This window comes from Fukomys damarensis, unplaced genomic scaffold, assembly GCF_012274545.1.
Source record: "Fukomys damarensis isolate Sample0158 unplaced genomic scaffold, DMR_v1.0_HiC HiC_scaffold_22, whole genome shotgun sequence".
Classification (NCBI taxonomy): Eukaryota; Metazoa; Chordata; class Mammalia; order Rodentia; family Bathyergidae; genus Fukomys; species Fukomys damarensis.
In genome coordinates, this window is record NW_022900934.1 from 13,618,511 (window position 1) to 13,645,644 (window position 27,134).

The 27,134-nt window shown below is 47.2% G+C and overlaps 1 protein-coding gene across 9 annotated transcripts in view; it reads left to right on the plus strand.

The window, feature by feature from the left end:
- The window catches only part of Slc13a3 (solute carrier family 13 member 3), a 69,369-nt gene that overhangs the window by 19,279 nt on the left and 22,956 nt on the right, over window positions 1-27,134 (plus strand). For 2 of the 9 annotated variants that reach the window (XM_010626234.3, XM_010626229.3), the window contains exons 1-9: window positions 307-331; window positions 1,002-1,267; window positions 2,344-2,507; window positions 2,916-3,023; window positions 14,690-14,762; window positions 17,534-17,719; window positions 20,281-20,406; window positions 21,733-21,828; window positions 22,695-22,799. In XM_010626234.3, the coding sequence (XP_010624536.1) occupies window positions 1,032-1,267; window positions 2,344-2,507; window positions 2,916-3,023; window positions 14,690-14,762; window positions 17,534-17,719; window positions 20,281-20,406; window positions 21,733-21,828; window positions 22,695-22,799 (1,094 nt within the window). In that variant the 5' untranslated portion in view covers window positions 307-331; window positions 1,002-1,031. Of the gene's footprint in view, window positions 1-306; window positions 332-1,001; window positions 1,268-2,343; window positions 2,508-2,915; window positions 3,024-14,689; window positions 14,763-17,533; window positions 17,720-20,280; window positions 20,407-21,732; window positions 21,829-22,694; window positions 22,800-27,134 lie in introns of those variants that run through there. The other 7 variants (XM_010626236.2, XM_010626228.2, XM_010626235.2 and 4 more) reach the window with 6 other exon arrangements.

Below are 27,134 nucleotides of genomic sequence, written 5' to 3' on the forward strand. Positions count from 1 at the left end.
GCTTTGCAGATTCCACTGGCTGGCTCAGTTCCCATGGCTCGCAGTACCATGCTCTATTTCAGACCCTGTCTCCTTAGAGGTAAATGATTTGCTTATAGGACTGTCTCCTTGGGCAGAGGAAACCAGTGAGCCAAAGGTGGCCAGGCCTCAGAGCCTGAATGCACAGGTGTCTTATAATAGACCTGAGGTGAAAGGGAAATAAATGCCTCATACTCATGCCTTTTTTTCAAAGTGCAAAGATGTGGAACTGTCTAAGGGAGCCCAAGAGTTCCTTAATAGTACACTCATACTCTCCAAACTGGGTTATCTGTTGGTCTTCCAGGGTACACAGGTGAGTGTGGCAGTTGAGTGATTGGTGGCTATTGGTTATGGTCCGTATTTGCAGAGCACACACTGGGTCAGGTCTTGCGCTCAGTGCCTGTATGGATGTGTTAGGTGCTCTTGGGGTTACGTCCATGTCCCCACGGGGCTCACCATCCCGCACAGTCCAGCAGCTTCTTGATGCATCCTTGGGGGCTTCGCTGGCTGAACAGCATGCTTAGCCTGCACGTGTGGAGGCCTGAGGTACCCAGTGATGGCGGATGAAGCCCAGCATCTCACCTCCCAAGAGACCTCTGAGGTGTGTTGTCCCAGGGTCCCCGTCAGGATGCTGCTGCAGCCGCCCACAGTGGTGACCTTCTCATGAGCACGTGTCATGTGCACTTTCTTCTGTTTCACCTCCCCACTGCCTTTCCATTACTTTCTGCCCCCACCGAGTAAACTGTTCTTGTTTCCATCCTTGCCTCTTGGTTTATTTCTAAGACAAGGTGGGAGGTCTTTCATTTAATCCCCTGGCAGTCCTCTGGATGGGCAGAAGTAGCTCCCCTATTTAATAGCTGAGCAAAAGGAGGCTCAGAGGTCAAAGCCGTGGACACTGCCCCATCCACCGCTGTCCCGGGAGTGGGCCTGCGGTGCCCGCCCCGCCCCCTGCCCCGCTGAGCCCGAGCCCGTGTCTCCCGCAGGAAGGCCGCTGCCTGTTCATCATCCTGCTCATGGCGGTGTACTGGTGCACGGAGGCCCTGCCCCTGTCGGTGACCGCGCTGCTGCCCATCGTCTTCTTCCCTTTCCTGGGCATCCTGCCCTCCCACAAAGTCTGCCCCCAGTACTTCCTCGACACCAACTTCCTCTTCCTCAGTGGCCTGATCATGGCCTGTGCCATCGAGGAGTGGAACCTGCACCGCCGGATCGCCCTCAAGGTCCTGATGCTCGTTGGGGTCCAGCCGGCCAGGTGAGCGGGGTCACAGCCCACCCTCGAGGGGAGGCAGAGGGCCCACCCTTCTCGGCTTCCGGGTTCAGTCATTAGGGCCAAGAAGCTCATCATCCCCGCCATCATGGACTCGTTCATTCTCAGCTACTGAGGGAACCCAGGTGTGGGCCGGGCGCAGGGCTTGGTCACCTGTGCGCAGCTGTCCTCACGGTGCATAAGGGATGACTCGCAGAGGGGTCAAGATGCTGACCCCAGCCCATGAGCCCAGAAAGGTGATGCCGCCGGCGCAAAGGCAAAGCCTTGGGAGCTCCTGCATCCACGACTCCCCTGAAAATAGACCTGGGAGGCCCAGTGTGGTGATTTCAGGGCAGTGTGACCAGGCTGCTCAGGCTGTAAATGACGGCCTGTGAAATGGCGATGTCTCAGGACCTGTTTCGTGGAGTCGGTGTGGGGACCACCGACCGAGAGCAGGCAGCTCGCTCAGCTTCAGGCGGCAGGAGGTGGCCCCCGTGACCATCCTTGTGTGCCACTCACCTGTCCAGGTGGTGGGGGCTGCAGTGTCGGGGAGATGCAGAGGGGGTGTGCGGATGGCCTTGGAGAGGGAGCCGGGACCCAGTTCTACAAGGCCTTGGGCCCTCAGGCCAGGATTTGAACTCTTATCCTCAGAGGATTGGGTTTATATATCATTCAAGCCTGGCTGTGCAGATGTGAGCAGGGAATGAGAGGAAGGAGGGAAGGAGGCTGAGAAAGCCAAGAGCAAGACCGCAGGATCCTTGTGCCCGGCTGTTGTCCTGAGACCCGTGTTGTCAGGATTTGGAGACAAGGGAGGGAAAAATATCAGGTTTGCACTGGCTTCAGAATGATCCGAGCTTGGATACCAACACGCAGTTCACCTAAATGTACCGAGCCAAGCATTCCTTAACTCTAAAGTAACCCAGACTACTGGTTCCCACTTTGCCACTAACTTGCCTGCTCTGGGCCTCAATTTTCCATCTGTAGAAGGAACAGGTTGAATTCCTCTGGGATGGGAAGCTGGGACCAGAGGATGTCCTGGGCCCAGGGATCTGGATTCATCTCTAGCTCCCTCTGTCGTGCAGGCTTATCCTGGGGATGATGGTGACCACCTCATTCATGTCCATGTGGCTGAGCAACACTGCCTCCACCGCCATGATGCTGCCCATTGCCAGTGCCATTCTGAAGAACCTCTTTGGGCAGAAGGAGGCTCGGAAGGACCTCAGCAGGGACCGTGAAGACAACAGAGGTGAGGCTATGCAAAGGCCCTGGGGCCTGCTCCACCAGAGTGGAGGGGTGGGAGGAGGGATGCTGGGCAAGGCCAAGGGAAGGAAATATTTATTGGGTACCTACTGTGTATTAAGTATTTTATCTAAAAAAATAATAATAGGATTAGATTTTAAACCATGGTATCTTGGTTTTCAAATTTTGCATTTAATGGACATTTACTACATATTAATCAACAAGTTAAGCTTTTCACATATGTTGGTTCTTTTCACTTACAAAATGGCCCTTTGGAATAGGTACTATAATTAAAATTTGTTTGAAAGCATTTGAACAGGTGCTCGACCTCACTACTATCCAGAGAAATGTCAAATGAAACAATGAGATTTAAATCAATGAGACAGTGAAAATAAGAAATTTGGATGCATTGCAGGACTTCCTATTGCTGTGACCAAAGAACCTGACACGCTCAGTGTAGAGGGAAGGATTTATGCTGGCTCACAATTTCAGAGGTTTCGGTCCACGGTTGCTCGGCTCCAAGGTAGGAACGTAGTAGCAGAAAGGCACGGAGAAAGAACGCTTCTTACTTCATGGCACCCACGAAGCAGAGGGAGGATGGAAAAGCCAGGGAAAGGACTGGAACCAGATACTACACTCTCCGGTCCACACCCGGTAACCTATTTCCTCCATCTGGGTGCCGCCTCCTCCGAGCCCATTCAGCTAATTCACCCATTGATGAGGTCGGTGCTCTCATCAGCCCCTCCTGAGAACACTGCTGAACTGGGCCGAGCCCTGAGTACACAAGTCCCTGGGGGTCACTCCACATCTAAACCCTAACACTGACTAATGCTCAGTGTCAGCAGGAGCAGGGACCATGGGGATTATTCTCTTGTGCATCGCTAGGAAGAGTGCAGTCTGGGTCAGGCTTTCTGAAGGGCACCTGCGAGCCTTTAATCCAGTGAAGTGTGCTTGTGCCCTGTGATCTAGCAGTTCTGCTCCTCGATGAAAATGCTTGAGGAATTCTAAAAAAAATTTAAAAAAAACAAAAACAAAACAAAAAACACAAAAAACCAAAAGCCCAAGTGGAGACGTGTGTGGTGACATTCACACAGCATTTTTTTGTTTTTATGAGTTGGGAATTGGAGGTCATGTGGACACCATAGCTAGTAAAGGGGGAGGAGGGCTGGGGTTTTAGCAAAGTGGTTCTGCTGCCTGCCTTGCAAGCGCAAGGTCCTGAGTTCAATCCCCAGTACCGCCCCCCAAAAAAGGAATAAAAAAAAACAGGTGAAGAGGGAGCATGCGAATAGTTACATAACTGTGTCTCACAAAATGGTTATGGTCTGAGAGAAATCAGAATACAATGCCAATATGTAACTTCATATACTCATGCACAAATGGCGACACACTTTGCAAGAACACACACACACACACACACAGAAAAGCTACACATTAAAAACATCTGAAAGGCTGCTATGGGAAGGGTGGCAGGAAAAATGGGAATGGAAGGAACTGAAAATAGATACAAAATTAAAATAGAAGTGGGCCATGTGTGACCAATAGTGAAAATGTACCATGATCTGAGGGTTTGAGTCCCTTGACCCTCTGAAATTGCGCGCTTAGCAAAACAAAACACAAGTAGCTGCCATGTTTTTAGATGATGGGATGAAAAGAGTGGGGAGTGGGGAAAAGCAACTAACTTTTCAAGGTCACACAGCAGGCAAGGGGCTATGCCTGCCTTTGAACCCAAGCTATGTGATTCATCTCCTACCCATGAAGCCAGCAGTACCTGTGAGAATTCTTTTGCCTGCAAGTGAAAGATTGTCTTCGAGTAGCTTAAAAACTAGGGATTTTCTTCAGGTATCAAGAAGTCAGAGAAAGGGAGTTTCATGAACCATTCAGAGGTACCACAATGTCAGGACTTTTGTTAAAAACTGTTATTCTTTTGGCCTTGCTCTCACATCCACATTGAAATGCTTTGCTTTTGATTGATAGCACTGTACCTTTAAAGGAAGCTTTAAACTCACACTTATGTGGGAAGAAACTTCTACCTTACCTCCAGCATCAGTTCTTTTGCTCTTTTAGTAATAGAACCCCCGCATGGGCACAGAAGAGAGGCAGAATTTCCCAGCCACCGCTGAGGTTGGGTGACTAAGTGTGACTGAGGGGACCTATGTGGAAATGGCGTGTGCAGCTTCCTACTTCCGCCCTTCCTGCCGTTCACTTCCTATCCTGTGGATGTGAATATGGTGGTGGGAGTGAAAGATGCCACCGGGGACCCAAGGATGGAAGATGGCACATCAGTCCTGGTAGATTTGTGTGATTTGCTCTAAGCAAGCATTATCCACGAAACCATGAATTGGTGGGCTAGTTATGTTCTTTTCAAATACGAGGTGTGATAAAAAAATACGCTGGACGTTTAAATTTACAAACTCACCACAGTAATGATATACTGCTACTAATGCCCCTCAAAATAATCCCCTCACTTTATTTTTTATCTTTATTAAGTTTTTTGGAACATTTCAGGTATCAGTACAGTTCCATTCATCATTGGCATCTTATACCTTTACCTGACTTATCTTGATTCTTATTTTTCCCCGTTCCCCAGCCCTCCCTTCAGCCCCTCCACCCTTCCCTGTTTAAAAAGACACTGTTTCCATGTTTTTCCTTTTGACATATTTTTTTCTTTTCCTCCACCCCTCCCACTTCCTCTACTCTTTTAGACCTTGTCTTCCTATTACATAATATCAATTATACATTTTTATTCTTATTAACACTTTTAGTTTTTCACACCAGAGAAATGATTTGGTATTTACACATGTGTGACTGATTAATTTCACTTGAGTATGGCCTCCCTGTGCATCCATTTAGCTATAAATGCCTCTAGTTTCTTGTCCTTTATGGCTGAGTAGTGCTCCATTTTATTAACACACACACACACACACACACACACACACACACTCATCTTTATCCAGGCTCCAGTTGATGGGTGATTGGGCTGTTTCCAAATTTTAGCTATTACAAACTGTGCCGCTTATAAACATGGGTGAGCATATATCAGCATATTCTTTAGGGAAGTTACCCAGCAGAGGAATAGCTGGGTCAAATGGGACTTCTAATCCTAGTTGTTTGCAGTATCTCCATATTGATTTCCACAGTGGTTGCACCAGTCTGCACTCCTACCAACAGTGAAGAAAGATTCCTATCTCCCCACAACCCCACCAGCATTTGTTATTGGTTGATTTCTTTCAAACCATTGAAAGAAATCTATTTCAACCAATTGGTTGATAGCAGCCATTCTTTCGGGGGTGAGGTGGAATCTCAGTGTTTTTTTCATCTGTATCTCTCGAATGACCAGTGATGTCGAACATTTTTTCATATATTTACTTGCTGCTTTTACTTCTTTGTCTGAGAAATGTCTGTTCATTTCAGATGCCCATTTTTGAATTGGGTCTTTATATTTGGGGATTCTGATCTTTTTGAGTTCTTCATATATTCTACATAGTAGACCTTTGTCTGAGCAACAGCTGGTGAAAATTTTTTCCCACATTGTGGGCTGTCTCTTAACTCTGCTTATGATTTCTCTGGCAGTGCAGAAGCTTTTAAAAAAGATGAGATCCCAATTGTTGATTCTTTGTGCGAGTTCCCGTGCTACTGAGGATTTGTTCATAAAGTCTTTTCCTATGCCAATGTCTTGAAGGGTTCTACCTAACTTATCTTCCAGCAAGTTTAGTGTTTCTGTTTTAATATTTATATCTTCAATCCACTTGGATTTTAGTTTAGTGCATGGTTAAAGATACAGGTCTAGTTTTAATATTTGACAAATTGAAATCCACTTTTCCCAACACAATTTATTAAAGAGGCTATCCTTCCAGTGAGGATGATTGGCTCCTTTGTCAGAGATGAGCTAGCTGAGTATGTCAGGAGTTGTTTCTGCATCTTCTAATCTGTTCCACTGATCCTCAGGTCTGTTTCTTTGCCAGTACCATGCTGTTTTTATCACAGTGGCTTTGTAGTAGTTTCAAGTTGGGGATTGTGATACCCCCTGCCATGTCTCTGTTGCCTAGAATTGCTTTTGCTATTCTAGGTCTCTTCTGATTCCAAATGCATTTTTGGATTGTTTTCTCTAGTTCTGTAAATTATACTGTTAGGATTTCAATGGAGATTGTATTGAATCAGGGTAGCAGTTTTGGGAGTATGGCCATTTTTACTATATTGATTCTTCCTACCCAGGAACAAGGGATGTCTTTCCATTTTTTTATATCCTCTTCAATCTCGTTTTTTCAGTGTTATAGTTCTTAATGTAGGTCTTTTGTTTCCTTTGTTAGATTCCTAGATGTTTCATTTTTTTAATGCCATTGTGAAAGGGATTGTTTCACTAATTTCACTCTCAATGAGTCTGTTATTTTTGTACAAGAAGGTTATTGATTTTGAGTGTTTACCTTGTATCCAGCTACTTTACTGAATCTGTCAATTAAGTCTGGAAGTCTTTTGGCAGAGTTTTTTGGGTCTTCTATGTAGAGTATCATATCATCAGCAAATAATGACAGTTTAACTTCTTCCTTTCTTATCTTTATTGCTATTATTTCTTTCTGTTATCTAATTGCTGTGGCTATAGTTTCCAAAACTATATTGAACAGGAGTGGTGATAGTGGACATCCTTTTCTTGTTCCTGATTTTAGCTTAAAGGTTTTCAGTTTTTGACCATTTAGTACGATGTTGGCTGTTGGTTTTCATAGATAGCCCTTATCAGGTTGAGATAAAGACCATCTATTCCAATTATCTGCAGGGATTTTTATCATGAATGGGTGTTGAATTTTGTCAAATGCTTTTTCTGCATCTATTGAGATGATCATATAGTTTTTGTCCTTGACTCTGTTATTATAGTGTATTACATTTATTGATTTACATATGTTGAACCATCCTTGCATCCCTGGAATAAATCTGACTTGGTCAGAGTGTATGATCTTCTTGATAATCTCCTGTATTCTGTTTGCCAGTATCTTGTTGAATATTTTTGCATCCATGTTCATTAAGGAGATTGGCCTGTAGTTCTTTTTTTTTTTTTTAAGTTGGGTCTTTCCCTGGCTTTAGAATCAAAGTAACACTTGCTTCTAGGAATGAATTTGGAAATATTTCTTCCCTTTCAATTTCCCCCTCACTTTGAACACATCCCATTGTCCTTGCCACTTTATGATGTCCTCTTTCATGAGTGTTATTTTTTTTTAATGGCTGTCTCAATGTCACGAGTTGCTTCAAAACATTTACAGCAATTTCTGTCAAGTGAAAACATCATGCTGTGTCCTCATCCACCGTATTGACCAGATCTGGCACCGTGAAACTTCTGTGTCTCCCTGAAAGTTAAAATGACCATGGAAGATAAATGTTTTTAATTAATTCATACATCAAGGCAGCCATAATAGTACCACTAAAGATACTCATAAAAGAGGACTTCTAGAACTGCTTCACAAAGTGCAACAATGGTGGGATAAGGATGTTTGAAGCGAGGAGGAGTATTATGACAAGAATTAATGGCAATGTCTTTTACTGTAATTCATTTTTTAAAACTTTAAATGTTCCCTGTATTGTTTGATCACACTTTATATGTATTGAAATACATATGAATCTGTTAAGATTTCAATGTTACAGCCAGGCATGGTGGGCACGCCTGTAATCCCAGCACTCGGGAGCCTGAGGCAGGAGTATCGCTGTGAGTTCAAGACCAGCCTGGGCTGCATAGTGAGTTCCAGGTTAGTCTCAACGACATAGTGAGACCCTGTCTCAAAAAAAACAAAACAAACAAACAAAGATTTCAGTGTTGATCCATGTCCCCTCCAAGTGGGTGTCACTTGCTAACGATGTGTGAGTACCATGCACTGAAGGGTCCTCTTATTTTATGTCTGCAACCTCCCCGAAACCTAGACATGATATAGGCTCTTTCCAGCTGAGATCCAGAGAAGTGAAATGATATATCCAGAATCTCATTCTTTTCTGAAGTAACAGAGCCACTGTCTCTGCAAGGGCAAAGTCTTCCAAATAGAAAGGAAGAGATGCTGTGCATCAGGGGTTGGTGGATATTCCTGTAAATAACAGATAGTAAATATTTTCAGGCTTTGTGAGCCACTCTGTTGCAACTACTCAGCTCTGCCTTTGAAGAGAGTGGCAGGGTGCCAGTGGGCATGATTACATGGCAAGAGAGTGTTATTTATGGGTGCCAAAATAAAAATGTAGCTTTCGCATCCCTGAATATTATCCTTCTGTTGCTCTTCTCGACCATTTACATGTGGAGAAACATGTTCTTAGTTGACCGGCCACACCAGACAGGGCACAGCTGGATTCAAGCCGCAAACTGTACTTCTGTGACCCCTGCCTACACTGTCCCCTTTATGGTTTTCAAATTGTTCACCCCAGGTCTTGAAGCTCCAAGAGAACTGTGTCACATGTCTCACTGGCTTGGCAACAGGCAGCTAGGCCTCTGCCCCTCCCTGTTTCAGCCCCAGCTGGCCTGTGTTTTCTGTTTCATGCTCTTGCCTTCCATGGAATAAGAGCTGATATTTATTGAACACTTACTTTGTGCAAGACTCTTACAGGGGCCTTGTGTCTGAATGGGTGAAGATAACTTTGACCTCATTTTGAGGAATGGAAGTTGAGGAAGAAATAGAAAATCAATGAGCCTCCCCCACGTTACCTAGTGGCAAAACAGTGGCTCTAAGTTTTTTTTTTTTGGTTTTGTTTTGTTTTGTTTGGTACCAGGGATTGAACTTGGGTCCTTGCACTTGCCAGGCAGGCCTGGTTTTGTTTTGTTTTGTTTGGTACCAGGGATTGAACTTGGGTCCTTGCACTTGCCAGGCAGGCCACCGAACCGCTGAGCTAAATCCTCGGCCCCTCCTCTAAGCTTTTAAATCAGCCTGGTTGATTCAGAAATGTAGCCCTTCCTCTCTATTATTCTGCGCTCAGACTTTTTCAAAATGGCCAGCTGTGTCTGGGAGTGCAGCTCAGTGACACAGCTCATGCGTGGCATGCACAGGAGGTCCCGGGTTCTGTCTCCAGTACCAAAAAAGTCACGTAAATGTTTGAACACCAAGTCCCTCGCTGTAAAGGTGAAAATTCGATCCAGGAAGGGGAAGGGACTTGCTCAAGGTCACATACAGCACTGGTTGTGTGGAAAACTCCAGTCTTCTCCTCTGGCAGGCTGGGTGGACACTGGCTTCTGCAGGCTGCAGGATCAGAGAGCAGGGACAAGTTAATGATCAGCCCCTGAGGCTAGGATGAGGCTAATTCCAGTGCAAAGAGAAATGTTCTTTTCACCCAGTTTCTGTGCTTTGGCCAGGTGACTTGAGGTGAGGACAGCACTGAAGGAGTGGAGACTTGTGTTGGGGGGGTGGGGAGGAGTGAATCTCCCAGGGGCTTTACATTCACAAGGGCCGTCTATAGCAGTGACCGCAGCCAGGCTAATATGAGCTACCCTTTCTGAAGACCCTCCCTAGCCATACTCTCTGTTCAGTGTCTCCTACCCATCACTTGTTCCTCTTTGAAGCTGCAGTGAGATGCAGCTGCTCTCATTTTACAGATGGAGAGACTGAGGCTCAGAGAAAAAATGATTTGTCTGAAGTTACATTGTAAGTGATTTGCTGAGCCTTGTCTACATCCAGAATCCATGCTGTGGGGATCCTCTGCTGCACAGAGGGGAGCAGAAGCCAGAATGGGGGCGTGGACTAGACCCCAGAGGTGCTCAGCCGTGGAGGGTAGCCCTGCGGCTTTCTCCAGTCCTCCTGCTCAGTTCTGTGTTCTGCACATCACCCAAGTGGGGGTGTCATTCAGTGCACATGCGCTCACTATGCCCCTCGGCTGCAGGGGGCGTTGTTCTCACCCCCCTGGGACGAAGGAGGAAATGATGCTCAAAGTAGTGATTTGCTCAGTGCCCCTCAGCCAGTAAAGGGCCCACCTGACTTTGTAATCTAAACTCTTTCCCCTCCTTCCCTTTGCCCAAAGAAGGCCATTGTGCATGCCACCCATGGCTGCTTAGGAACGACGCTCACAAAGCTGGCTTTCAGGTTGGATTAAACATTGTCCTCCTCCACTCTCCATTACAGTGCCATTCCACTCCCCCGACTCTTTTCTCATCTATAAAATAAGGGTAGGTTGTTGTGAGTGCTAAATCCATCAATAGATGTTAGCCTGCCTAACGTAGAGCTTTTAAACTTCTCTGTGGTCAGCAGGGCTGGCATGAGCAGGGCTGGCACCAGGCAGCAAAAGTGATACTGTCAGCCGCTGTGAAATCCAGCTCCTTCTTGGTACCAATGGGGAAATTGCAGCAGGGTTTGGGGAGGGACTTCCCCAAGCCACCGAGTCAGGGTCCAGACTTCCTCCCAGGCCATGTGGCTGAGTAACTTGACACAGGAAGTCTCAAGGCCTTCTGTGTGCCGGGCTCAAGGCCATTTATGTTATACTATGCTAGATCAGCCAGGTCCAGGACAGACCTACTAAGTGCCAGGTGGGTGCCTTGGAGATGGAGTGAGAGTCAAGGGTAGGAGATCAAAGACCTAGCAACAGCCTAGCTCTATCCCTAACTCACCAGGTCCTCCTGATCCCAACCTTAACCTGCCTTTCCATACCTCAGTTTCCCCAAGAAGGTAATAAACCTAGCTTGACTCCCCAAGACTGTTCCAAAATGTTTGTGAGATTGCAAATGTGAAGGTGGCTTTGCCCCTACCTGACATAAACTCATGAATCCATGTGATTTGAGGAAGCTCTTACATAATGGGCACAAAGCTCTGGACTGACCTGCATTTCTGGACCCAGAGACGTCTCTCTGGAGACTTTGCCCCACCAGCCTGCTTCTGCGTGGTCTCTCAGGCCACTGTGGTCACAGAAATCCCAGAAGTGGACCCCTGGGTAAATGGTTAAGAGTACTCACGTTGCTTGTCCTAATTTTTCCATTTCATCTCCATTGCCTTTGTAATCATTAGAAAAATAATACCTGTGATAAAATGCTTTCACGTTACTGATTTGTGTAAGGAGATGGTGAGACTCTCCCTTCCCATCTCCTGAGCCGAGCTAGTCACAATGTGTGCCAGTGTCCCCCCTGCCCGACGTCCGCTAGCAGCCTCTCCCACTCATGCTGGCAGTGAGTGGCCAGGGTTCACAGATGGGGCAAACTGGGGAGTGCATACCTTCCAAGGGCCTGGGCACCCTCCAGGGTCCTCAGTTTTCCCACCTGCAACTTCAGATGAATTGCTCAACCCTGGCTGTACTTGCAGAACTTTTCCAAAATACCCGGGCTCCCGCCCCACTCCAGAGCCAACAACAGACCCTGTGAGCAGGACCCGGGAGATTCTGAAATGCAGGTGGAGGAGGTTGGTGGAGGATTTTGCCTGATGAACTCTGTGGCATTTGATGCTGTGTGGCAGCGACAGTCCCAGCCCAGGTAGGAAGGGCAGAATGAGCTAGAGATGGGCCTGGGATCACTGGGCCAGAGTTCTTTCAGTTGTACGGTCCCCTGCAGAGCGACTTTGTCCCCCACCCCCAGCCCTCAGTGTGCTATTAACAGCCCTTCCCTGCCTGCTTCAGTGCCCTGGGCTCGGGTCTTGTGAGCTACATGTGGACATGTGTTCCGGTCACCTGAACCCTGAGGTTCTTGTCCATGCAGCCCATTGTAAGAGGACCTGGCTTTCAGCTTTCAGACCTGGCTGGTGGTCATCAGGGCTGGCATCAGGCACTGCAAAAGTGACACTGTCAACCACCATGAAATCCAGTTCCCTCTTGGTACCAACAGGGAAATTGCAGCAGGGTTTGGGGAGGGACTTTCCCAAGCCGCTGAGATGGGAAAGAGCCGAGGCTTGAGTGGAGACCCTTCCTCTCAGGCCGCATGGTTAGGAAAACCTCATGTAAAAGAAAAAAGTCACACTATGTTACCCCCTGATGGAGCTTATTCAGAGTATCGGTGTCCCTCAGCCAGAGGTCCCCAGGGAACTTGGCTACATGGGATGAGTGGAATTTATTTTTCATTGCAGTGGGCGTGACAGCTGATTCCCCAGACAACTTAGAGCACCTGTGCGAAGGTGTTAACAAGAAACTTTTGAGAAGACCGAGGCTTTGAGGGATCCCAGGCAGGAGGCTCGGTGGGAGCCAGGGCGGTGCTACGTTGGATGCTGTCAAACATCAGGGGCTGCTCTACGCCTGGTCAGGAAACAGCGGTTGCTCACTGAGCAACAGAGGGGGCGCTCAGCCATCTGTGCGGGTGGTGCAGTGGCCTTGCACTTAGATGAGATGCTGAAGCGGTCTTGTCTTGTGCTGTGGTATTTGCCGGTGTCTGTGGCTGGTGCTCTCTGACTGCTGAGGCTCAGTGGGGACCCGAGAGGGAGGATCGGACCCGTCAGGACATCAGCTGCTGCCTTAGCTTCTCCCTCAAGTGTGACAGACGGCGTAGATGGGATCTTTGCCAACACCCAGCTTTCATGGAGGTCTTTAGGTCGGGACTTGGCCCACCAAATCCAGCCCACCCTGTTTTTGTGCAGTCAGTAAGCTATGAATAGTTTTTATACTTGTAAAGGGTTGAAATAAGTCAAAAGAAGGAAATTATTTAGTGACGTGTGAAGATTATATGGAATTCAAAGCCCGGTGTCCAAACTGTTCAGGTATCATCAGTCTGTGAAGGCAGAGCTGAGAAGTTACCTCAGTGACCATGCGGTCCTGAAGACCAGAAACATTCACTACCTGGCATTCTGAAGGAGAATTTTGCTCTATTTATTGTTACTAATATAACTAGTGTGTGTGTGTGTGTGTGTGTGTACACACATGTGCACTGCGGCCACGACCGAGGTCCTTGTGCAGGCAAGGCAAACGCTGTATCACTGAGCTCCAGCCAGGCCCTGGTCCCTGCTTGCAGTGGGGTGACTTTCATGTTGTTGACAAAATCCTAGGAGAACTGATTCTTCCATTTTTAGGAATTAAAGATTTGAGGTACAGAAAAATGAAAGATTTTTACCTAAACCAGCGTTTCTCAGCTTCAGCGCCACTGGCATTTTGGGTGGGAGGATTTCTCACGGGCTGGCCTGAGTGTTACAGGTTGCTTCGTTCCTGGCCTCTCACCAACAGATGCCAGGAGAGTGCTCTTCTTCTCCTGGTTGTGACAACCAAAAATGTCTGCAGGCTTTGCCCAGTGTCCCTTGGGAGCGGAAGTAGCCCTAAATTGGAACCGCTGGCCCGAGGTCACTAGTAAGCGCTAGAGCTGATTTGAACCCAGGGTCACATGTTTAGCGCCCAGGGCTGGATTCTTCAATCCTTCATGATGGTTCCAGCTGCAGGAACTTTTAGTTCATTCCATTTTTCTTATCTAAAAACACTGTCAAAACTACTGCAGAGTCTGGTCTATAAGCAGAAGGACACTTCAGAAATGAAGTCAAATCCTGTCCCAGCCTGTTCTGCTCAAACACTGCCCTGCCCCCCACCTGGCTCAGAGAAGTCAAAGTCCTTCCTGGAGCCCCAAGGCCTGTGTGATCCTCCCTGTTTCCTGACAACCCTGCCACTTCCGCCACTAAGCTCTCTTACTCTCCTCTCTTGGGCCTCCCCTGCCCCACGTTTCCTGCTTCCCAGCACAATGGACACACTCCTGCCTCAGGGCCGTTGTCCATCTGCTCTCCTTACTTTTCACTTTCCACCTCATTCCCCAGCTTTATTTCCTCCATAAATTCATTGCTCCTTGAAATTGTCTTTATTCACTTATTGCCTGTCTCCCTTCCTAGAATACAGGGAACAGGGACCTTGTCCTATGTTGTTGGCTGAGTACCCCAAAGTCATAGTCCATAGCCCACGGTAGGTGCTCAGTAAATACTGTGTTGGACAGTGGAGATCACCCATCCTGTTGCTGGCCCATTTTCACTCGGCTGATCTCCCCAAATACCCGCTTGGCAATGGCTGCTTGGGGAAGCTTCGGCTTGACTTATGGGTTGTTAAGCAGCCTTGCAGCTGCTCCCTGCCCACAGGCCTGGGGCCATCCCAGATGTGGGTGGATGGTGGGACGACAGCACGGAATGTTGGTGCTTAGTCTTCTCCCTCGAACCCTCAACCCTCCTCTTTTTCTTTTTTCTGTGCAGTGGATAGTATGGGGTCCTTGGCAATGAAGACGCAGTCTTGACTGGCTGCACGGAAACTTGGGCCCTCCTGTTCCTTTTGCCACCTTGCACTAAAGCCATGGTGCTCTTTCCCCAGGCGCTGTGCGGGGGAACGGGCTGCACACTGTGCCTGCTGAGACTCAGTTTCTGGCCAGCGCGCACCCAGAGGGGTAAGTTCCTGGTGGAGTGGACTGAGGGGCAGGGCATGGTTCAGGGAGATGAGAAGAGTTGATCTGCAGCCCAGCCCTTCCGGCCCCAAGCTTCTCTCCCAACAACCCAGTGCCCAGATGTCCACGATTTGCCTCTGTGGACTCAACGTGGGCCTCTAGGGCCTCCGTTAAGTTCTGTGCAGGGAGGGTGGGGGACACGTTGAATCATCGAGGTTGCTCTGAGGCTGGGGGGCTTTAGAGATTTCCTTGCAAGGTGATTTGCTAAAGGCAGGGCCAGGCATTGATTGGGTCTATTTCCTTCACTCAACACACATTGGTTGAGGGCTTGTGACAAGCCAGGCCCTGGGGTTACAGCAAAGGACAGAAAATAAAAAACAAAACAAAAAACTCCCACTGCTTGTGGAGCTCATGCTGTAGTGGCAAGAAGCAAAGGAACTTATAAAACCCATATTACATCCTATGGTTGGTGAGTACCATGGGGGGAAACAAAGCAGGAAGAGGGCAGTGGACTGAGGGTGGGAAAAGCAGCTTTAAAGTGGGTGGTCAGGGAAGGTCTCCCAAGGAATTGAGCCTGAGCAAACCCCTGCAGGAAGGGAGGGGGCTGGGGAGAGAGTGTTCCGAGCAGGGGGATGGACCAGCAGATGCAATGTTCCTGAGGGTCCAGAGAGGCACCAGGAAGCCAGTGTGGCTGAAACCAGGCGAGAGGATCATAGGATGTGGGGTCTGAGAGGTTGCCTGAGTGCTGAGGTGCTGGTGGAGGGAAAGGGCTTCTGGGACCTCACAGGCCACTGCTGAAGCCTTGACTTTGAACAGGATGGCAGCCAAGAAGGAGGGACACGATCTTATGGCTGGTGTGCCCCACGGCCAGTGCTCCTTCCTGGAGCCATGTTTGAAGACTTTAAATCTGACTTTGAGACACGGGTTCTGTGACTGGACCAACGACTCACCACCATGTGGCCTAGGCATGCATTTTCAACATCTGACCATTCAGAGCTTGTGCTGGGCCTGCTGAAAAGGACCTAGTCCCTACCCTCTGTAGGTCTCTGTTCATTAGATGCAAAGCCCTTCCCCTCTCTGGCCCTCAGTTTTCCTATTTGAACAAAGTAGAGATTGTACCAGATGAACGCTGGGGCCTTTTCTGCCCTCTCCCCCATGTGAGGCTCAGTCTGGCAGGGAACCTGGGGGCACAGCTCCTGATCAGGCCTCTGTACCCTACAAAGTCTGACCATGAACTCGATCTCCAGCTGCTCCAGTCTGTGCCTTCCCTCAGGCTGAAGACCGACTGCTCAGCCCACAGGTCAGGTCCCCTTGCCCTCTGGGAAGAAATCCATTAAGTGGCCAGCAGGTATTTGAATTATCTTTATTCTTTAAAAATAATAATTTTAAAAAATTGTTTTGTTATGCAGAAGCAATTCTGCCTTTACTTTTAATTTCTTTTCCAGATTTATGGAATATAACTGACAAAGTAGTATTTTTAACATATACAATGTGATGTGATGTTTTGAGATACACACACACACACACACACACACACATATATAGTAAAATGATCACTACAGTCATGCTAATTAATATATCTATCCATTGCCTCACATACTCCCTGCCCCCCCAACTCCAGGACCAGGTATTGAACTCAGGACCCTGTACTTATCAGGCGGGTGTGGCACCACTGAGCTACATCCCTGGCTCAAAGGCATGTAGTAAAGGAAATATATTTTTCCCCTCTATATTTTATAAGCTTTTTTTTTTTTTTAATGGTACCAGGATCGAACTCAGGACCTTGTGCTTGCAGGACAGGTGTGGCACCACTGAGCTAAATCCCCGGCCCCTGCCTCACATACTTAATGGAAGTTCTTAATTTTATCTTCTTAGAAATGTTACGATAATTCAAGTCAAAAAATACTCTTTTAAAATACGCTCAGCATCTCATGCTTAGAGACAGCTAAGTGAATACTATTCTAGATGATTTCTTGATATGTCTATATATTATTGTTTTGAAAATTTTTTTAAAAGCTGGCCATGCCATTTATACTGTTTTGTAACCTGCTATGTCCCTCGATGGATTATAGGGAACATATTTTCACCTCATTAAATTAATGTCAACATCATGATCTCTTAATGATATAATTAATAACTCAATTTTATTTTTCCTCAAAATGAACTGTACTAGGAAAACCCAAAAAATTCAACTAAAGGATTAAAGGAGGAAAATGTCCATAATTTCCCCTGGGAAAGGCACCAAAACAATATGAAACACGAAGATTTAAAAAACCCAAACCTAGATAAAATCGATGCCTTCACTTACACCTTGGGAGATGAACCCAGGGCCTTTGCACTAAGTTACCATCCCAGCCCCAGCCCCCTTTTTGAGACAGGGTCTCCTTAAGTCCATCATTGTCCAGCCTGGGCTCAAACTTGTGATCCACCTGCCTCAGCCTCCTAGTTTTCTGGGATTACAGGTGTGCACCACCACACCTGGCAGCCAGTCCCCTTTTGATGGACATTTAGGTTGTTTCTGATGTTTTAAAAGTACGTTTAATGCCATGGTGGCTTCCCTGGTGCCCACACCGGCAGCACCTGTCTCGTTATCTCTCTGGGGTAAGTTCTTGGGTAGAAGAGTGGGACTGGAGCGTTTCCGTGCCTGTGACACTTTACTTCTGGAAAGACCGCCTGGCTCCCCCGGCTCGCTCCGTGCAGCATGTGGCCCATGTGTCCGGGAGGCCAGCAATTCTGATGGCATTCTGATCAGCTTCTCTTTGGGTCATTTAAAGCAGAAGCCACTCCGAGGAGGTGGAGGCGCCACTGGACCTGCTCGCCGACTCCAAGAAGGAAGAGGAGTACCACAGGAACATCTGGAAGGGCTTCCTCATTTCCATCCCCTACTCGGCCAGTATTGGGGGCACGGCCACCCTCACAGGCACAGCCCCCAACCTCATTCTGCTGGGCCAGCTGAAGAGGTGAGAGCAAGCATCCCTGCCTGCCCGAGGTTCCTCTCCACTCCCGTCCCTCTTCCCTCCCCACCCGGGGCCTCTGTACCGAGGACTCCGGCAAGTCTCAGTTCACAGGAAGTCCATTCTGTGGGAGAGATCAGCATTAAACAAAAATGAGTGGATGTTGTATGTGTGTGACAGTTAAAAGAAAATACAGCAGGGCGAGAAGGTAGAAGGGACCAGAGCAGAGTCCTATGGCAACCTCTGGCCCCTCTGCAGAGGTGATATCTGGGCAGAGCCTGAGAGCTGAGGATATGAGCTATGGGGACACTGCGGGACTTCATCTTCTTCTCCCATAGTTTAGTGTCTAGAGTTTAAAGATTCCAGATTCTGCCCACAATGTTCAGATTCCAGGATTCTGAGGGGCTGGGTTCCGAAGATTCTTTCACAGTGGAGATGCAGTATATAGACTTCAATTCATACAAATGCAAATGGAACCATCTGGCAAACAGCAGCAGAAACTATTTGATATTCGGTATGGCAATTCCTCTACCTAGTGCTCCACCAAAGAGTCGGAACCAGGGAGGATGCTGGGGAAGAATGGGTCCTGGTAGTCTGTCCTGCACCAAGTTACTTCATGGGGGAGTCTTCAGTGCACTCATGATTGGCCTCAAGTGCTGATTTTAAAGCCTTAGTCCTGGATAAGATGAATCTTTGATTTTAGATTTGATGCTAGAAAGTAGTAATGCTCAGCCCACATGACCGTTGGAATCAAAGGAGGTTAAAAAAAAAAATCCAGGCCTTGATAACGGAGACTCTGGTTTGGGAAGTATGGGATGGGGCCATATTTTACCTCTCAGTTTAAGCTCACAGCATTTTACTGTAAATCTCAAGTGTCATTTAGCCTCTGCTCTTTGAACAAGGCCTGGCTGTGCCTCGTTGGTCAGCACAGAGAGACCAGAAGCTGGGATGTTCCTGCTCCAGGGCTGGAGAGAATCAAGGCCTGGCCCTTCCTTCCCTTAATTTCCCCCGAGGAGGGTGAGTGTTTAGTGTTGGAGTTTGCTGGAGCTATCCCAGGGCTGGGCAGGAGACCCAGGGCTCTGTGGGTACCGGACGGCCTGGGTTGGGGCAGGTGCTGTCTTAGGTTTTCAGGCTGCCTGACCACCCTGCTGTGAGGAGGACCTTGTGCCACCCTGAAAAGAAATTAGAAAGCAAGCCCTGAGGTGCTTAAGTGAAAATACCAAATAGATAAGGTTCTGAGTAAATTACACGTGAATCATATGCCAAATTTAGTGGCAACACCTTGGCCTTTTGTTATGGAAATAAGGCTTGAAGTGGAATGCCAGAGCCCGACATAGTGGTACAGACCTGTAATCTCAGCACCTTGGAAGTCTGAGGTAGGAAAGTCACGGGTTCAAGTCCAGGATGGGAAACTTAGTGATTTAGTGAGAACCTGTCTCAAAAAAAAAAAAAAAAAAAAAAAAAAAGGTTTTCTTTAAGGGGCTGGGGATGTAGCTCAGTGCAAAGGGCCTGGGTTCAATCCCCAGTACCTCCCACCCCCACCCCCCAAATCCCAGGTAATCTGTGGCTTTGGTTCTTCACCCGAGAACCTGGGGTAGGGGTCAGAGAAAATGGCCACCCTAGATCCTTGACTTTGCTCCCAAAGGCCATTTTGTTGGTTTATTCTGACTATAAAGTGATATGGACACATTACTAGATACTTAGAAAATATTAAAAAAATTGAGTTTGAAGTACTCACGATCTCACTGGTAGCAGACTTTTAGATTTTCTATATTAAATATATGTATACATTATTTAACATTGTTATACTGTATATATAGTTTTATGGCAGGCAGAATTTTATCATTATAATTTTATAGGAAACAAAATTTTATAGAAAAAACAAAATTTTAATAACTAAATTAAGCTATTTTGGATAAGTGTCATACTTTGTAAGTCATGGGAATTTAGGTTGTTTTCATTTTATTATTGTTTTGCTCTCATGAATTATGTGACTTACCACATAGCTATTAATATTTTGCTATTTTTAAAACAATATTTTTCCTTTTTGTCAAATTGTAGAGGCATACTTTGTAGAAAATGCAGATAAAGAAAAAAGAAGAAAGGAAAATTTCTCAGAATCCCACTGTATAGTTTGTAATATTTTTTGGTTCATTTGCTTGTGTATTATGCAGTAACTCTTCATATTTTGGTTGGTTGTTTATTTAGAAATGTCTGGGTTTATGCCCATGTACGTTCTTCTTTTGGGGGTACCAGGGATTGAACTCAGACCCTGGCACTTGTGAGGCAGGCAGTGGAACCACTGAGCTAATCCCCAACCCTTGTCCGTGTACTTTCATACACATCATTGTCAGTCACGTAGTCCAGCCTGCTCTCTCCACTGTCTCAGGCATCTGTGTGCCCCACCCCCGGCACAGGTGGCACCTACAGTTGCAGCAGGTCAGGTCTAGCATTCCCAAGGAAGAGCAAAGGGTGCCTTGGTGCTATCCCCTGACAGCCCGGGGCCTGGCCCGCTCTCTGCCTGCCCACTGGCTGAGCGTGGTCTGCTCACCTCCACTGTCCCACAGTTTCTTCCCACAGTGCGATGTAGTGAACTTTGGCTCCTGGTTCATCTTCGCCTTCCCCCTCATGCTGCTGTTCCTGTTGGTGGGCTGGCTCTGGATCTCCTTCCTCTATGGGGGGCTGAGCTTCAGGTACCTCTCCTCTACTTTCTGGGGTGGTCTGGGGTGGGGGGCAGCGAACAGCCCAAACCTCCCAGTGGACTGAATGACTGGGTGGCCTCCCTCAAAAAACAAGGGTGGCTGTCATGATGTCAGGTTCAATGCTCAAGTCTTGAGCTCCAGGGATGTGAGGATTATGGGAGGAAGGCAAGGATGGCCCGACTGCCATGCCCAAGCCCTCAGTTAACCATCAGTGTTTCTGCTCCTGTGAATTGTTAATTGTGTACTTATATCCTTTTTAAAAAAATGTTTTGAGGGCCAGGGTTCAGCTCACCGGTGCTGCCACCTGCCTCGCAAGTGCAAGGACCCGAGTTCAATGCCCAGCACCCCCCTAAAAAATTGTTTTGAGACAGTTGCCCATGCTGGACTCAAACTTCCAATCCTGCCAAAGAGGTGGGAATCAGGCACTACCACCCCCAGCAAACTTGTACCCTTTACATTGGAAAAGTTAGCACTTACTGGCCAATATGAGTTGTAAATTTTTTCACCGATTTGCCCTTGGATTTTACTTATGGTGCTTTTTACCATACAAAATTCTTTTTAAAGTGTGACTCTTGAATCCAGCTTCAGGTTTTTTGTTCCAGATGGCCACACACTTATCCCAACACAGAAATTTTAAATCTTGATGAAATCTTATTTTTTCTATCTTTGGCTCCTTGTGGTTTGGATGTTCTATCTAAGAAATTTTGCCCGATCCAAGGCCATGAAAATACACCCCTGTGTTTTCTGCCAAGCCTTTTATAGCTTTAGCTCTTACATTTAGGTCTTTAACTCATTTTGAGCTAAGTTTTGTATATGGTATGAAGTGGAGGCCCAAATTCATTCCTTTGCACATAGGTATGCAGTTATGCTAGCCCCATATGCTGAGACTATTCCTTCCCCATTGAATCATCTTGAAATTCTTGTTCAAAATCAATTGACCACAAAGTACAAATCTTTCAGTAAGTGCTAAGTATAGCTCTCTTCTATTGATCTATATGCCTGACACCATTAACCGCTTCTCCACATCAACCTGAGATGCCAACCTGAGATGTCTGTGATAGAGTCTATCTCTAGACTTTCTATTTTGTTTCATTGATTTGCCAGTTTATTCACGAGCCTGTTGACCCACGGGAGGTTTTAAGCCTGGGGAGTCATAAGGCTGATCACATTTTTAAAAGGTCAACCAGGGTACAAGTGGGGACAGTTTTAGAAAGGGAAGACAGGCAGGGATCCAGTTTTCAGGTGAGGGTGTGGGTGGTAGGTGAGAAGTTAGCCACACCTGCAGGGACACTCTGGACCTCCTGCTTTCTATTCCAGGGGCTGGAGAAAGAAGAAATCAGAGATAAGATCGGACGTAGAAGACAAGGCTCTAGTTGTGATTCGGGAAGAATTCCAGAACTTGGGGCCCATCAGGTGTGTGAAAGGCCTGGGGTGGGGGAAGAGCTGGGTGTCGGAAGTTTAGGGGAGTCACCTCCTGGCCTGTCCCTCGAGAGCCCCAGGGGAGTTTCAGCACCCATTGCCTGGAGCCTGGAGATGGAGGGTGGTAGCTGACTTTGCCCAGCCAGTTTGGTGCTGGGGTAGATAGCCTGAGTACTGCAGGGCCTCTCGGGGTGCACTTGGGGTGGGCATCTGTCCTTCCCATCTCAGGCACCCTTTCCCTCCTGTACACGGATATCTGACACCATCGCTCATGGTTCCTAGGAGCTTGTTCATGAGTGTTTCTCTTGTGGTCGAAGACTCAGCAGGTCTGAGTTCTAGGAGCGGCTCTGCCACTTCTTTCTGCTCAGCCCTGGGCAGGGTTCTAACCCTTTCTGGGCCCTGCTTTCTAATCTGAGAAGTGGATGCATTTGGGCAGCTCTTCCTTCCAGCATTGGGAATTCTCTATCTCAATCACCGTGCACCCCTCTGTCCATGTCTGTGCCCTGTGTATCTTTCTCTTGGCAGGACGGTGTGTCCCCATCTGAGTTGATTTATCTGTCTGTCTCTGTGTGACCATTTCTCTCTCTGCCTCTCTCTGTCTGTCTCTTTTTCTGTTTTTCTGCCTCCGTGTCTGTTTCCTACCGTTTCTTTGTTGTTCTTGATCTTCATAGGACCCTGGCAAATTCCCTGTGCTGATGAGAGAAAGAGTTTGGGGAGGGGAGGACCTGGGAGTGAATGATTCTTTTCAGCTTCCTCAGAGGCGGGGCCTGGTTCCAGTCAGTCGTGAACGGAGCCTTCATCCTGCTGCAGAGGTCAGCTGGAACCCAGGGTCACCAGGCACCTGCCTCTCTGTGTCACAGTTTTGCCGAGCGGGCCGTTTTCATCTTGTTCTGCACGTTTGCCATCCTCCTCTTCTCCCGGGATCCGAAGTTCATCCCTGGCTGGGCCAGCCTCTTCAAACCTGGGTGAGATTCTGGGGACCCATGGTCTGGAGCCCTGCAGGGAGGATTCTGGGGTGGGCCATAGGCAGCTGGAGAGGCAGTGCAGCTGGGAGACCTGTGTCCAGGTTTATACCCTCATCCTGTGTAATTCTATTGTAATGGCTCCTTCTTTCCCTGCCAAAAGCATTTAGGTTTCAACAATGAAACATGGGTCCTCAGGCCTTGGAGCTTTGGCTTTGGAGTCAGACAAAACTGTGTTAGAACTCTTGCCCTGCTCCCTTACAAGCTTTGTAACTCTTAGCAAGTCATCCCTTTCTCCCTCCTTTTCTCTCTCCCTTCCTCCCTCCTTCCCTTCCTTTCTCCTTCTTGAGTTATTTATTAAGGACTGATTTGTCCATCTGTCATCCTGCTTGGATTGGGTTGCTGTGGTTTACCAATGACCTTAATAACAGTGCGTGGTGATACTAGGAGGTGCCCTAAGGGATCTCCTGCACTCCGAGTGTACTCTTCCGTTCCTGTTGTGGAGTAATAGGTCCACTTTCCCTCTGATAGTCTAGGTCAGTCACTCCTGACAACATTATAACTCCCTTTTTAGTTTGTTTATTTAGAGGCAAGAGGAGCCCAGTATGACCTGGGGAAGTCTTAGCTTCCAGTTTAATGGAATCATTGTTGTGCTTCCTGGTATAAGCCTTCCCCCTACTGGAGCTAAGACTTTTAGTCCAGCTGAGCATAAGGTCACAGGAACAAGAAGGAAAGACTTTGCTAGTGGATCACTAGAGGCAATGGTGACTAGTACCATTTCCATTTCTACCCCTTGTATCCCGGCTATGGGAGACACAGTACCATAGAGTAGGTGCTGATCCATATCTGGCAGCCTTTTGAAGAACCTTGCCCCTGCCTGCCAGCTATTGCCACCTAAACACGTACTATAACTAGTGGCCATCCCACCTTTCTATCATCCAGCTGCTTCTGGATGGTGAGGAACATGGGGAGACCAGTGAATTCTACAAGCACAAGCTCACTGTGCTACCTCTTTGGCGATAAAATGTGTTCCTTAGAGGCAGTGCTGTGTGGAATTCCATGATGGTGGATAAGGCATTCTGTGAGTCCATGGATGATAGTTTTGGTAGGAATATTACATGCAGGGAAGGCAAATAAGTGTGTGTGCCAGTAAGGACAAAGCAATGCCCTTTGCATGATGAAAGCAAGCTAATATAATCTGCCTTCCACCAGGTAGCAGGCTGATCGCCCTGGGGAATGCTGCCATATCTGTACTCAGCATTGGTCTCTGCTGCTAGAATATTGGGCATTTAGCAGTGGCTACAGTCAGATCAGTCTTGGAGAGTGGGAGCCTATGCTGCTGAGCCCATGCATAACTTCCAACCCTGCCATCATGAGCTCTTTCTTCCTGGGCCCTTTGGGTAATGCCAGGGATTCCTGCAGAAAGAGGTTGACTGACTGCTAGCTACAGAATAGTCATCCCATCCATTTGATTAGTAAAGTCCTCTTCTGCTGAGATTACTTTCTGGTGAGCATTTACATGGAATACAAATATCTCTAAAAAAATTTTTTTCCCCACATGGAGAGATCTATCTACCTACCTCTCCCCAAATATGTTTATCACCAATGTGTAGTCACGTTCTTTTCAACTCCCTGACCATCTGGCTAGACCTTTGACTATAGCTCATGAATCAGTATATAGTCACACATCTGGCCATTTTCCCCTCCAAGTGAAATGCACTACTAGGTACACTGCCCAGAGTTCTGCCCACTTGAAGATTTCCCTTCACTGCTGTCCTTCAGGGATGTCCTGGAAATAGATTGTAATGCTGCAGCTGCCCACTTGCAGGTGGTGCCTGCATAAAGTGCAGAGCCATCCATAAACTTTGCCCTAGCCTTCTCTTCCTCTGACAGCTGATCACATGGTACACCACAGGAGGCCATAGGTGCATGCTGGGAGACAGAAGACAATATAGCAGGAGTAAGAGCCTTGGGCATTTGGGTAACTTCTTCATGTAACTTATTTGTACCTTCTGCACCTGCTCTGGCTTACTCAAGTATATACCACTTCTATTTAATGATGGACTGTTGCTGTGCTCATCCAACTTTATGACTTGGTGGATCAGATAATGACCAGCTCCTAAGGGGAAATGCAGGTCACATGGTAACCTGGTGTCCCATGGTCAAGCATTCAGTTTCCACTAAGGCCCAGGAGTGAGCCAGGAGGGAGAGTAGTGGTCTGCGGATGATGGCAGAGCCTTGCTCCAAGATCCCAAAGGCCTCTGCTGTGATTTACCCATGGGACCCTGTCAGAGACGACACACACCATCCCTACATGCTACTGACACTTCAGATACCACTGGCTCATATGGTCCCAGTGGCAAAGCAGCCTGAACAGCAGGCTGGATCTGTTCCAGAGCCTTCTCTTGTTCTAGGCCTCACTCAAAACTAGAAGCTTTCTAAGTCACTTGGTAAACAGGCCAAAGTAAAACATCCAAGTGAAGAATGTGCCTTCAAACTCCAAACAGGCCCACAAGGTGTTGTGCTTCTTTTGGTTGTAGGGGGAGCCATGTGTAACAAACTTATCTTTTACCTTGGAAGAATATCTCTGCATACCTCACACCACTGGGCTTCTAGAAGCCCACACACTGGGACCTTGAATTTTGTTGGATTTATTTCCCATCCTCTGCTCACAAATGCTAATCAGCATAATATCATCAATGTAATGCATCTATGGGAGAGATACTTTATGGGATAGAAAATGTGATAATATGATAATGGGAGAGGAAGGTGGCCAGGATCCCTGCAAACCAAGTTGTGCCACAGGGTTAGAGAGTTAATATAACCCTGAGGTAGGACTGTGAAGGTATACTGCTGACCTCATCAGCTGAAAGTAAATTCTTTCTGATGGGCTTTATGGATAGGTATGGAAAAGGCATTTGCCAAATCAATAGCTGCATGCCAAGTACCAGGCGACATCTCAATTTGTTTAAGCAAGCAAGGAAACCACATCTGATACCACAGCTGCAATTGGAGTTACTGTTTGATTAAGTTTATGGTAATTCACCATCATTCTCCAAGACCCATCCATCTCCTGCACAGGCCAAGTGGATAATTAAGTGGAGACTGTGGTGAGAAACCATCCCTGCAGTCTTCAAGTCCTTGATAGTAGCACTAATCTCTGCAGCCCCTCCAGGAATGTGATATTGTTTTTGGTTTATAATTTCCCCAAGTAAAGGCAACTCTAATGGTTCCCATTTGGCCTTCCCAATCATAGTAGCCCTCACTCTATATGTCAGGAAACCAGTGTGAGCATTCTGCGGAGAACTAAGTATTTTTATCCCAAGTATTCATCCTGGAACTGGGGAAATAACCACAGGGTGGATTTGGGGGCCCACTGGATCCACTGTGAGTCAGAACTTTGCTAAGTTAAAACTCCATTGATCACCTGACTTCTGTAAGTCCCTACCCTTATGGGTCACAGTAAAGTTTTGGATCCCCTGGAATCAGCATTAATTCAGAATCAATGTCTGGTAGTTCATGAAATGTCTGATCATGTCCCTTTCCGCAGTGTGTGGTTACTCTGGTAAAAGGCTGTAGGTCTCTTTGGGAAAGAATGAGAGAATGATTGACCAAATACATTTTTTATGGTTGGCCAGACTCCCTCCAGCCACCCCTCATTCAAGGGATATTGAGTGTCAACTGGTTCAAATCTGGGAACTGGTTGAAGGCCTGTGATTCTCTGCTACCATGATTTGAGGCAAGTCTCTGTTCCTTTGTCATTAAATTTTTTCAGTTATATAAATCCAGTAAAAAATTTAGTAGGCTTCCTGTCTATTTCATTTTTGGGGGTAGCACTGTGGCTATACAGCCCACATCATAGGCCCACACGTCAGATCATTCTGACCATTGCTCTGCTTTTGCTGTCCATGACGGTAAGTAGACGCATCTTGTCTTTGGTGGTTGAGTGCTGCCACTTGGCCCCTGCCATTCTGGGATCCAATTAAGCCCATTGCCCTTAAGTTTCCCAATGAAGTAACCGTGGTCCCCACTGTGAGGCCTGGCATATGGAGAAAAGCAATGACAGGGATCCTTAGGGACACCAGTGAACCCCTCACAAATCTGTTTCTCAAACAGTTAGTGAAGGGTGCCTTTTCCAGATCACCCCAGTGGGAGAATTAAGTTGACTATGACAGATCCACTCCAACATTCCCATTTCCCTGAGCCTTTGAATGCCCTCATCATCATAAACCCAGCACTATAAGATATCTCCAACTCATTCACAGTGGGCCATCTTTTGATCCATACTTCTGCCAACCATCCAAATAAACTATCAACGTTTTTTTTTTTTTTTTTTTT